The following is a 12930-nucleotide window of genomic DNA, read 5'->3' on the forward strand; positions in this document are numbered from 1 at the left end:
TTTACAGGTCTACCTAAAAAATCAGTCAGACAACTACAGCTCATTCAGAACTCTGCTGCTAGAGTCCTCACTAAGACCAAAAAAGTGGACCACATCAGTCCAGCTCTGAGGTCTTTACACTGGCTGCCTGTCCGTCAGAGGATAGACTTCTGATGCTGGTCTATAAAGCTCTGAATGGTTTAGGACCAAAATACATCAGTGACCTCCTGACCCAGTATGAACCTTCCAGATCCCTCAGGTCATCTGGATCCGGTTTTTTATCAGTTCCCAGAGTCAGAACCAGACACGGAGAAGCTGCATTCAGCTTTTATGCTCCATATATCTGGAACAAACTCCCAGAAAGCCTCAGATCAGCTGAAACACTCAGTTTATTTAAATCCAGGTTGAAGACTCACCTGTTCTCAGCTGCTTTTGAATAAAGCACCAAATCCACACTTTTAAGCTTAAATTTCAAAACTTACATTTTAACCACTGATTTTATCTACTGTTCTGATTTTATCTACTGTTTTTTTTTATCAATTTTAAATCATGCTTTTTATTTGTTTTTGTTTTTTAATATCTCTGTAAAGCACTTTGAATCACCTTGTTGTTGAATTGTGCTATATAAATAAACTTGCCTTGCCTTGCCTTGCCTTGCCTTGCCTTGCCTCCACCCGGTCGCTGGACTTCACTGCAGCCTTCACCACATTTGCTCCGATTCAGATGCATTAACTCACTCCACCTGCCTGCCTCCCTGCTCACAAAGTAAGACCTCTTGGACCAAACTGCCAGTATTCACACGGACCTTCTCTGAACTTACCTCCTCCTCCCACGTGCCTCTATCTGCAAGCAAGTAAGCCATAAAGATTTATGTCACTGAAAAATTCCTGCCACCCTTTAAAACTCCAAGCTGATATTCTTCTGTTTTGCTGCAGTCTCTCTGACCGCTGCTCCCAGCCAGCTCAGACACTCCTGCCTGTGCTTGCTCGCCACTCTGGGACTCCATTTCCCTGACCTCCTACCATTTAGTTATAGCATCCAACTCATAGTGGCTTGTCACATATCATTGCTCATAGAAGTACAAATTGTCATAGTGTTTATACACTCAGTGCTTCTTGCTCACAGTTGAATTGTACGTCGTAGTGTAAATATTCAGTGTTTAGCTCACATTTCATGGTCGTACTGTCTTTCCCCTGTATATAGCCCTGCCCCACTCCTTAGTGTTAAAGTGTGTAGTCGTGTCACCCAGTATTGTATATAGACACTGCCTCACGTGCACAAGCATTGTATTCAAACATCACTTTCATTATTAAAACTAATTTCACACGCTTCCCAGTGTCGGTGTTGAGTCTGTTATGTGAGTCCACTTTTGTGTCTGATGACTTGTGCTGTGACACCTCCCTCAGTTCTGTAGCTCAGTTTTACTGCTCCATCTACATTTTACTGGCTTGTGAAAAAAGCTTTTATCTTTAAATATTAATGCAGTTTAATTAACGCAGTACTTGATATTATTTTACTTTCAATCTGAAAAATGTTACGAAATTCTTGAAATAAGTATGGCGTAATATACCTCATGTATCCAAAAATATTTCGGTGCAGCACCAGGGAAACCTGCAATGCTCAGTGTGACTATACATTTAAGGTACCCTTGGTTTAGTTACTGTTTATTTTTCTTTTTAATTCTGTTTTGTTTTTATGGTTCAGTAAAAGCTACTTAAGCAGTGATTTTTTTTGTTTGTTTGTTAATGCAAAATTGTTAAGAGTCTTCTGTTGTGGTCTACTTGTTAACAGAATTAAATGCTGAGGCACAGAAAGTGTGTCCTGATTTTTTAAGAGTTGGGCTGTCCAAAATTAACGTCTTTCAATTTCCTATACAGTAAATTATAATCACAATAACATTTTCAGGGTATATTTAAGGCAAATCCACCTTTGGAATACACGTAAAAACCCATTTTACTGCTGATATATCAAAAACAGTGCATTGCTGTAATTTTAAACCCAGGTACTAATCTAATAAGAGTATTTCACTTTTTTAAAAAATGGGTGGTGTATTATTAATTATAGAATAAAAGTACTACTACTACTAATAAAACAACTAATAACAGAATATTGGTGTGATTTTATAGCTGACTTATTGTATTGGAACAGTGTTTGATTATATTATTAGATCATTTCACTGCTATCCACCCATCCACCCATCCATTCTCTTATCCTTATCAGGGTCGGGGTAGGGCTGGAGCCTATCCCAGCTACCAGACAAGTCGCCAATCTAACACATAAAGACAGGCAACCATTCACACTCACAATCCCACCAACCCCACCAAGTGAACCCATGCAAACACGGACAATATGAAAGCTTCACCTCAGCCAGAGGTTGAAGTTGAACTCAAATCCTTCTTGCTGCAAAGCAACAGTGCAAACCACCATGCGGCCCCAATTTCAAATTTCACTGTTATCAAACATGTTAATATCTTTTAATATTTTATATAAAAAATATGTAGAAATGCACATGATTGCATGTCAGTTTAAAGCTAAAACAAGTGCATCTTAATTTACTGTCCTATAAAAAACTGAAATTTTCTGTATTTTGATTATAGAAGATTTTTATTTTTTTTACATGATGGTAAGTTTCTGTTATTGTATTTATGTGACATGCCAACTGTGGGAATATTATTATTTAACTGCCTTTTTTTTACTGTGTACATTAAAACAGGTCATGATTCTATCATGAAAATCAATCCATGGGCTGATGAACACTCCCAGAACTCATTTGTACACAGTTTTGCCATTCTGTGCTCAAATTCAGATTAAAGTTATGTCATGAAGAGAGGAAGCCATATGTGAACATGGTCCACAAACACTGACATTTTCCCTAGGCCTGAGCTAATTTAAAACAGACAGAGGCAAAGTGGAAAACTGTACTATAGGTACACCGTAAAAAAAAAAATCCTAAAAAAAACAGTAATATTCCGGCAGCTGGGGCGCCAAAATAATACCAGAAAATAACAGAAAATAACTTTCTCATAAAAATACGGTTATTTTCAGTAAAGACAATACAGTTTGTTGCCCTAATTTTACATGGGATTTTGTCTTTTTCAAGTGCTTTTAAATATTAAATTAGGAACATTTTAATGTGATTAAACAATGACATTACCTATAAACAAGGTCAATGAATGTGGCAATATGAGACTAATAATAATAATATGGGACTAATAAAGGTTATCTTATCTTAATACTTAAATGTACAGAAATATACAGTTAACAGTTGGTTTAAATAATAATGGATTGCATTCATATAGCACTCTTTGAGACCCTCAAAGCGCTTTACAATTCCACTTTATAATTCCCCTCTGGCCATCACCAGTAGGTGAAGTGTCTTGCCCAAGGACACAACGACCGAGAGTGTCTGAGTCAGGGCTCGAACCGGCAACCTTCTGATTACAAGGTGAACTGCCAACTCTTGAGCCACGATCACGCTAAATAACAATAATAATAATAATTATTTGATGTAAAAAAAAGTTTATAAGAATCATTTCATATATTTTTCCATAGCATTACATTTGAATTTAACAGTTCAATCTTTCAAATAACGGACAAATATTTGTGATACATTTGTGAATGTATTTTAACAATCTAAATATGCATATGTACAGACAGATACATTTAAAAAACAATTTTTTATTACATTTACAGTGATTTTACGTTAATTTACATTTGAAATGTAAAATCACAGTCTATTTATGTAAATTTAATGATATTCTAGAAGAACAATACAAAACTGTAAAATACAGAGTAAAAATACTTTTATATTACATTTTTTTACAGTGTACTATAGTGCCTCTAGTACCCATCAATACCTTTCATTATTGATGGCACCTTTATCTCTCACACTCACACAGAAAAACACCCCTCACTACATCAAAGTGCAATAAAGTGACTACTCAAATTAAGCCTAATGATAACTACTGCTTCACTTATCTTTACAAACAATGTTATCATGGTAACAGATTTCCACTCAGCATGCACACAAACACACATTCACTGAACATTATACAACACTGTACACAACCACAGCCTGCTGGCACTGCATTGCAGTCATTTTTGACCCTCTGTGCTTCTGGCTGGCTTCTCCATCTCTCCTCACTTGTTTGTTATCTCAGCCGAACCCCAGCTCTGTATGCCACTTCCTTCTCTCTTCCTTCACCTACCTGACTCTTCTGTCCACACGAAACTTCAGCATTATCCCCTGGATAGATCATGTACCGGAAGAAGTTGGACAAATGGACCGATGGATGAGACAGAGGAAGTTAAACAGAGAGGAGGACTGCAGATAGATAGAGGGAGGAGATGAACAAGGCTTTCCTGTCTCCCACAGCCTGCGTGCCTCTGCCTGTTTCCTAACCTGTCTTACCATTTCTCTTCTCCTTACCCCCCTCCCCTTTTTCTGTATCTGACTATCTCTCTCTCACACACACACAGATGCACACGCACTTGCCGCTTTCTGGCTGAGAATTGCAACAGTCAGCTTATTCAGCCCTCTTAGCCACCCCAGATATACATTCCAATGGTGTATCGTGCTCTGTCTCGTTTTCACCCCAGGTCTCTCACTCACACACACACATACTCTTTGTCTCCCTCTCACTAGCAATGAGTGTAAACTATGGATGTTCTGGTGACTAAACAAGGAAAAAAATTGACTAATCCACTAGTCAAAAGCTAAGAAACACTATGAGTGGCGGTAAATGAGGCATGTTGTATACAGCGCTTTGAGTACTCCGGGAGAATAGAAAAGTGCTATATAAGAATCAGTCCATTTATGAGATGTTAGGATAAATTTGAGAACCATTTAATGGAGAGTGTCAAAAACGAATAACAAGGCATTTTAAACCATTTATCAAATTCTTCATTAATGACTCGTGCTGCTTAACTGTGCAGCACCTCGCATCATGCATATCCAAAAAATAAATAAATAAACTGATGTTACAACTATGAAATATATGAAAATGAAATATGAAAATATGTTACTATAAAAGATGTTCACTTATGATTAAAATACGACAAAAAACTATTAAACTAATGAAAAGCAGGACGCCTTGTGACATGCATTATAAATGATGCATGCAAGTTCAAATCTTAAATACCAGAATAATATCCAACCATTTTCTTACGTTTATCTCAAGTCAGATTGCAGGGGATGTCATGATCCTGGGTCTTATGACCCAGCGGTTTCAGTTTTTGTGTTTTGTTATTTTGTATTATGGTTGAGTCCACCTTGTTAGTTTAACGTTTTAGTCCCTAGGTTGTTATGTTTAGCTATTGGTTGTCAGATTTCCTTGTGTAATTGCCCCTATGTCTCCCTCTGTGTATTTGTGTTCATATAATTCTGAGCTCCTGTGCCTTGTTTCCCCTCGTGGATGTTTCCCCAGCCCATGATGTCTGTGCTCTCTCTCCCCTCCTGTCTGTGACTCTGTGTTCTTCCTGTGTTACGTTTAAGGTCTGCATCTTGGGTTAGTATTTTCAGTTTCGTATCCTCCCTGTCTTGTTATGCGTAATTGTCCTCAGCTGTGCTTCCGTGTGTTCCCACCTAACTCATTACCTTATGTGTATTTATGTCGTAATCTCCCTCTGTTCCATGTCACGTCGTCCCTCATGGTTGTGTGCGTTTCCTTGTGTCTACCCTGTGCCTTAGCTTTCTCCCAGTATAGTTTTGTATGACTCTTTGTGTTCCTGTTAGTAAAGACCTGCCTTTTGAGTTTATCCCTGTGTGTCTTGAGCCGTGCGTTTGGGTCCTCTCTTGCCTACACACAGCCACTCCCTGACAAAACGACGCGACCACGAAATGGACCCAGCAAGCTCTGCCCGTGAGGAGGACATTCTCCGTGTACAGAGTCTGGTGAGGCGAATAACCCACGCCACGGACTCACGGACAATTTCTGTCGGGCTTAATGCCATTAGTGCAATAGCCGAGGGAAATCCTTACCTTCGCAAGCTCTCCTGCTATGAGGGCTTTATTGATGAACTGAGCCGAGCCAAGGAGGCGTTACAACAGGGGTCGGCAACCCTAGGCACGCATGCCACAGTTGGCACACGAAGGGTTAACTGATGGCATGACCATAGCTGGACTGGCCATTGGACATACCGGGCATTTGCTCTTTTTTTTTTTTTTTGTAACGGTATAAACAATGAAAGATGGTGGATTGGCCAGATGTTGCCGGTGTGTAAAAATAACTAAATTGTTTGGTGGTGGCTATGGCGGAGCTTCCACAGATTCAGTAACATTAGCAAGTGGTGGAGGCCAGCAGGTGGATGAGGGAGAAGGGAGGCAGGAGGAGGAGAGACCCGAGGCGGCCGCCGGTCCGAGTGTCAGGTGAACTGAACTTCAGGTAAGAAGTTATGACCTGCAGTCTATCTGGGTCAGATATAAACCAAGTTTAGGTGGAGTTTATTTTCGTTGTGCTGACTTTTTACAGTCAGTTACAATAACTCGTACTGCGTACTAGCTAGCATGACGGAGTTTCTATACAGCTGGGTGGGTGCTATGATGTTACTGACAGTACACTTTATTTTATTCATAAGGTTAGTTAGTAGAGTTGCCAACCGTCCCGTAAAAAGACGGAATCGTCCCGCATTCAGAGAAATTATTACGCGTTTCATATTGAGCTGAGAAGGGACGCAGTTTGGCCCGGACTTCAGCTAGGATGGAAAAAGACACAAAGCTGGAGTTATTCTGTCGTTACGCTGCACAGCTGCCTCTTCTTCTTTCATTCTCTCCCCCTCCCTCTCCTGCTGCTACTTCAATCATGAAACTGATCAATGATCAGCTGATCGTCTCTCTTGTTTGTTTATCGCCCACTTTGCGCCAGAAAGAGGAAACCAGCAGATGTCGCGCTAAACAACAGCAGCACGTTTAAGCTTGATCAGCTGTTGTTAGAATTTATTTAATATTAATTTCTAGTATCAGCTGATGTTTGCTGGAGCCACAGCTGTAAAAGCTGCTGGTCATGATGTCGGTTTGGATATGTGGTGAGAGGGAAACATGAAGATGAAACCAGGAGATGTCCTTACTGAATCATCAGAGCTGAACAGGTGATGGAGAAACAGGTTTACCTTTTAGGTGACATGAATGAGTTGAAGGGAAGTTATGAACTGTTTCTGAGAGACAAATAACACCAGGATCCTTTTCTAAGTAGCTGACAGCTGGTAACTGTGCAGGGGCGGGTCTAGCAAAGTTTTGCCAGGGGGCCAGGTAGGGCATTAACAGGGAAAGGGGGGCACAAAGAAATACTTTTCTTTCTTATTCTCATTTAAAATGTCTCGCTTTTATTAAATAATTATCTGAATCTTACAGCCAAAGTTTTTATCTGATGTAAAATGTATAGAAATCATACATATACCAACAAGACAGCGTACATCACTGTCACAACAGCGTCTGTTTTCATTCAAAGGCTTTATGGCTTTAATACCTGGTGGGCCGGTCTCTAGTCAAAATGCTGGCTGAGTTAATGCCAGTTAATGCAACATCGAAGCAGCTGGAATCCACAGCTGTGCGTGTTCATGGAGCTGCATTTTCACCTGCTGGACATCACTACCTGACAAGTTTAACTGTCTTCAGAACATTGCAGAGGCCTTATTGACAGTATTTGGCTCTACATAGCTGTGTGAGCAGATTTTCTCTCACATGAGTGTCCTCAGGTAGCCGTCTGAATGCTGGACACTCGGAGACCTGTGTCTCTGAGTGGGAGACCAGAGATCACATTAACATGTGTGTCTCTGTATTAACAAACATGCCATATTGGCTGAGTTTATTTTTCTTATCATTGTTTTAAGGAGACCATAAATAGCATTTGTATTTTCTGTTGTACAGTTCATTTGCTGTTATGGAGTTCTTGTTATGGATAAAAAGTCTTTTTTTGTTTCAAAATAGCTGATAACTATTCGCTGATAGCTGCCAACATCTGCGAACAAATATAATTCTATAAAGTTGTTCTATATATTGTGTAACTGTTCATATAGAGCGTTATTAAATTTATTGCTAATGCAATCATATGGCACATTGACTTCTGAGGAAATTTTAAATGGCACTCGCCATGAGAAAGGTTGCCTACCCCTGGGTTACAAGCTCGTGAGCTGGCAGACCGCGTCTGTTCCCGGGATTCCACACCACAGCGACAGCAGACGGAAATCTCCGCCAGGCAGCCGCCGCAGCAGCAGCGAACAAAGCTCGCCGCGACGGTACCGCAGCAGCACACGGAGCTCTCTGTAGCGCAACAGCGGCTGCTACAACGAGAGGGTTTTTCAAGCTTCTGCCACGGAGCCCCTCTCCATCCACTTTCTGCTCTGACTGTCACTCACCCGCTGCTTTCCTAGCAGCAATGTGGTTGGAGGATGAGGAGCCGGCCGCGACCTCTCCATCATTGCCAGTTTCCTCTATCATCCCCGCTCCTCCCGCTTCACAAAGGAAACGGCGTTCACGCCGCCGCCGCTCCAGTGCTGATGAGCAAACCCCGTCCGTGAGCGAAAGTGACTGCTTATCGTACGTTCCGCTTGAGCGTTTGGACTCCAGACCCCCTAACATTCTGACCTCGGTGAGTAAGACTGTTTTTCACTCTGAGCTTCTGCTCCAATCATCTAATTCAGAGACTGTGTTTTTGGAATGCAATGTCATTGTTCCAAGTGTCGTTTCAGTTTCTAGTCTTTCATCTGTCGTTTCCTCTAATGGTCTTAGTGTTTTGGGAGCAGCAAATCTAAATAAAACATCCAGTCAAGCTTCAGAACTCACTGAAAATAAAACTGTTCTTCCTGGGAAGACTGCTATCACTCAACCTGTAACCCAGCCTGAAGCTCAGTCAGCTGCCCAGCAACCTTCAGCTCAGTCTTTAGCTCAGTCATCCACTCCCCTGTGCAGTCCTCTGTAGCAGCTCAGTCTCCTGTTCAGTCTCCCTTAGCTCAGTCGTCCACTCAACCACCTGCTTCACTCCCCCCAAAACCATCACTACACTCCGCCACTCAGGATGCTACTCAGTCAGTCATTTCGCTCTCTCCCCAGTGTGCAGTTCAGCCTTTTACTCAACCACCAGCTCCACTTTCTCCCCAACTGTCATTACTACCTCTAGTTCAGTCTCCTGTGCAGTCGCCCCTAGTTCAGTCTCCTGTGTAGTCATCTACTCCACCACCTGCTCCACTCTCACCTCAACCATCACTTTGGTTATCTGCTCAGTCTCCTGTTCAGCTCCCTGTAGCTCAGTCTTCAGCCCCGCTAACCGCAGCTCTGTCATCAGCACCTCCATTTGCATCTGGACCATTAGTGCAGTCCCCTGTAGCAGGTCAGTCTCCGGGTCAGCTACACATTCAGCAAGTGGTCGCAATAACTCCAGACCCCAGTGCTGCCGTCCTACGGGTCGGCCTCCTGAACCATGTATGGATCATCCCCTGAGCTTCTGTGATCTGATAGACTTCCTGTTTTGGACCTTTTCACGAGCCCCTGTGTGTGTTATGGATGTTTTGTTTTGAACTCTTGGTGCTCCTGTCCTGCATAATGGCACCTTACAGTGCCATTATGCTCAATAAGGCTGAGTGACATACACCGTGTTCTAAATTATTATGCAAATGATGTTTTTCTCTTTTTTTTTTTTTTTTCTTTTTTTTTTTTTTTTTTAAACCTGTCCCGTTTGGTTCTTTTGCCATCAGAATTATTGTCTAAAGGCGAAGAAAGATGCCCAACGGATTTACTTTACCAAATGGACCATCCCAGCCTTGCCGTAATGGTCCATTTGATTTACCTTTTATTGTTTATTTTATTTTATTTTATTTTTTTTACTTGCTAGATACGGGACAGGGGAAAAGAAAAGGGAGAAAGAAAGAGGGGGGAAAAACAAAACAAACAAAAAAAAAAAAAAACAGCGGAGAAGAGGGACGGGGATAAAGGGCAAAAAACAAAAACCAACAAAATAAGCAGACAAAAAATACATATATCGATCACCTGGATCACCTGTTGGGAAAGAAAAAAGAAAACAAGCAGAAGAAAACGAGAGTAATAGAATAAACAACATCACAATGATATATGGGAATATAACACTAAATACTTAATATTAAACATTATTGTGCAGCACGTAAGATCGACAGCGCACAGTGTGCTTTGAGGTAGGAGCCAAAAAGGGTGTAGTTTGTGTGTGTGATCACCTGTGTGTACACCTGTGAGCATGAGCGCGCTTGTATTTAAAAGGTTCCTTAATGTAATGATCTGCTAGAGGGTGTGGGGGGCCACAGTCCCATCCTCCAGGGCATGAAGCAGGTATGGAGGAGATCAAAACTCCAGACATCCAGAGGCCCCCAGAACACAAGAGACCAAGGAAGACCAACAGAGGGGCAGCCGCGCCACTGTCCCAGAAAGAGCTGAGGAGAGTCCCAGATGAGGGCTCACTCAGCAGCCGCGGAGCAGAAGCCAGGGGGGGTTGCAGTGACGTGCCCGTGAGCTCCGCCGGCAGCCAGCTGTGCCTGAGTGACCGAGCCCCAGGCCGAGAGGCCGAGGGCACCCCACCCCCGAAGTGGCCCGAGCGAGCCCCAGGTTCCAGGCCCGGATAAGCAGCCACCAAGGAGTGAGCCGGTGTGTACCCGGACGCCCACCCCCGGACACAAAGAACCACCAACGCATCGATGTCTGAGGGCGTCCGCCACCGGCAGGGGAAGTGGTGGGGGGAGATAGGCCTCCAAACCTTGGAGGGCCTGAGATGTCCCCAGAGAGGTGGCGTCTGATACCCAACCTGACATATAGACACAGACATACAGGCACACTCAAATACAAACATCCATTCCCACCCTCATGCTCTCATAGGCAATTACTCCACACTCAACCAACGTGGAGACAGACATAAAGAGACGCTGTACACACAATCACACTCCCCAAGCGTACTCTAAGAACCGGGTCTAGGTACCCTTGCCCCTGGAGGGGGAAACTGCACCCAGACCCAGGTGGTGTTACCCTTTTCCCTGCAGTGGGGAGAAGCAGACTGCCCCGACTCCGCAGCAGCAGGGAGGCCCCACACCCCAGACCCCAGTCGGACGGCCAACTCCTCCTCCTAGCCCCCCCGCTCCAGCAGGCCGCAGAGACCAGGGGTGTGAGAAGACTCCAAACCTCCCTCTACCCGCTCATATGTAGTGTTGATGTATATGTGTTCTAAGGTGCAATTAAAACCCAGGAGGGCATGGAGCTACCTGCCAGAGAGCAGCAGGTAAGCGCATAGCCCCTCCTGATAGCCCTCAATGTCTACGTGTATTTAAAATTGAGAGGTGGGCAACGACGCCAGGGGTGAGGTTGTACACCCTGATGGTAATTTGGAGTCCGTGTTGTGAGCCCACCCCCAAGATCCTATATGTATGTGTTATGAGGGTGTGAGTAATGTGAATGTCTAAGTTGTGAGATAAAATTGAGGCAGAGGCAGCCAGAAGGGGACAGAGGGGGGGGATGCCTCCTCTGCACCCTGGTGACACACCCCTACCCCAAGGCCCTGCATGTGTGGGTGATTGTGGTGGAGCGGGAAGAGGGAGGCAGCTGGAGATGGGGAGGGAAGAAAGGGAGGGGCAAGTGACCCCTCCCTGGGGCCAGCTCCCCCGCTGACCCCAGTAGGCACCCCCATGCTCTGCAACCCGCCAGGGAAAGGGGGCCCAGGCCCATCCGGACCAGGGCCCAGTGCAGCAGCGCCGCCCGGCCCCACAGAGCCCGGGACAGCCCACCCGACCCCACTACAGAGAAAACTGCACCCACCCCATCATCCACTCATCTTCCAGACTACACAAGACAATAGACGCCCAGGCTGAGATCTTCCTCCACCTCTCCTATATCTCCCCCTCCTGCAGAGAGAATTCCTGAGGAGAGGAAAGCTCCTGCAAGATGTGACAACCTCCCCCACCAGTTGAAGAGTCCCCCAGGTGGCTCGATGCACTGGCGGCGCCCTGCGCCAGGACTGGGCCCCCATATACCCACCCGCCCACAACCCCAGCAACACACCAACCAGGACCCGAGCCCCCGAGGCCCGGCCAGGGCCCCAGCCCAGAGACGGAGCGCCCCCAGAACCTCACGCCCGTCCCGAACCCACCCAGGGGCAGCCAGGCTACCAGGTCAGTAACCCACGTCCGTCAGCACAGACCCTCCCCTAGCCCCGCTGCACGCAGCCACGAGGAAACCGTCACCTAAGAGCCAACAGAGCCCTTAATTGGCCATGACCGCTACCCCGGGTTGAGCCCTCCAAGGAAGATGCTCCTGGGGAACCCCCCGACACCCTAAGCCTGTCCCTACCCCCACACCAATCACAACAGTAAAGGTGGGACCAAACTATGACCCCCCACCCCCACTAGGTGATGGAGCTGATCAAAGGAGCCCAGAGCAATTGATCTGATGTGGTGGCAGAGGCTGAATCAAGACTAATGTAATCTAATAGATAATTTCTATACTGGTTAGAATTAAGATTATTTTTATTTTTCCAGTTCATGAGGACTGTTTTCTTGGCTATGCATAGGGCAGTGAAAACTGTGTGGGCTATATTCTTTTCCGTAGTGACATTATCTAAGCTGCCCAACAAACACACTAAAGGAGAAGTTGGAATGTTACATTTCAGACACTTCGATAAGTCTTCACATATCTCACGCCAAAACTTCTGAACTGGTGGACAGAACCAAAGAGCGTGGATATAATTGTCCGGTGAATTGGTTTGGCAGTGTGAGCAGTTGTTGGTAGACGTAAAGCCCATCTTGAACATCCTATGACCTGTATAGTGCACTCTATGTAGTATTTTGTATTGAATTAATTGAAGACTGGGATTTCTAATTAGATGAAAGGTTTTTAAGCAAATCTGAGACCAGAAGTTTTGGTCTAAGTTAACTGATAAATCCGCTTCCCATTTTGCAATAGGAAGTGATATTGATTCATCTATTTTAGAAAGCATTCTGTATATTTTG

The 12930-nt window shown here is 44.2% G+C and overlaps 1 protein-coding gene across 1 annotated transcript in view; it reads right to left on the reverse strand.

The window, feature by feature from the left end:
* The window catches only part of LOC134628264 (pleckstrin homology domain-containing family A member 6-like), a 53775-nt gene extending 49417 nt beyond the window's left edge, over nucleotides 1-4358 (reverse strand). Inside the window, exon 1 of the mRNA XM_063475032.1 lies at nucleotides 4188-4358. Coding sequence (XP_063331102.1) covers nucleotides 4188-4219 — 32 coding nt within the window. The 5' untranslated portion in view covers nucleotides 4220-4358. The remainder of the gene's footprint in view (nucleotides 1-4187) is intronic.
* Nucleotides 4359-12930: the final 8572 nt, after the last annotated feature.

Source organism: Pelmatolapia mariae, linkage group LG5 (genome assembly GCF_036321145.2).
Source record: "Pelmatolapia mariae isolate MD_Pm_ZW linkage group LG5, Pm_UMD_F_2, whole genome shotgun sequence".
Lineage (NCBI taxonomy): Eukaryota > Metazoa > Chordata > Actinopteri > Cichliformes > Cichlidae > Pelmatolapia > Pelmatolapia mariae.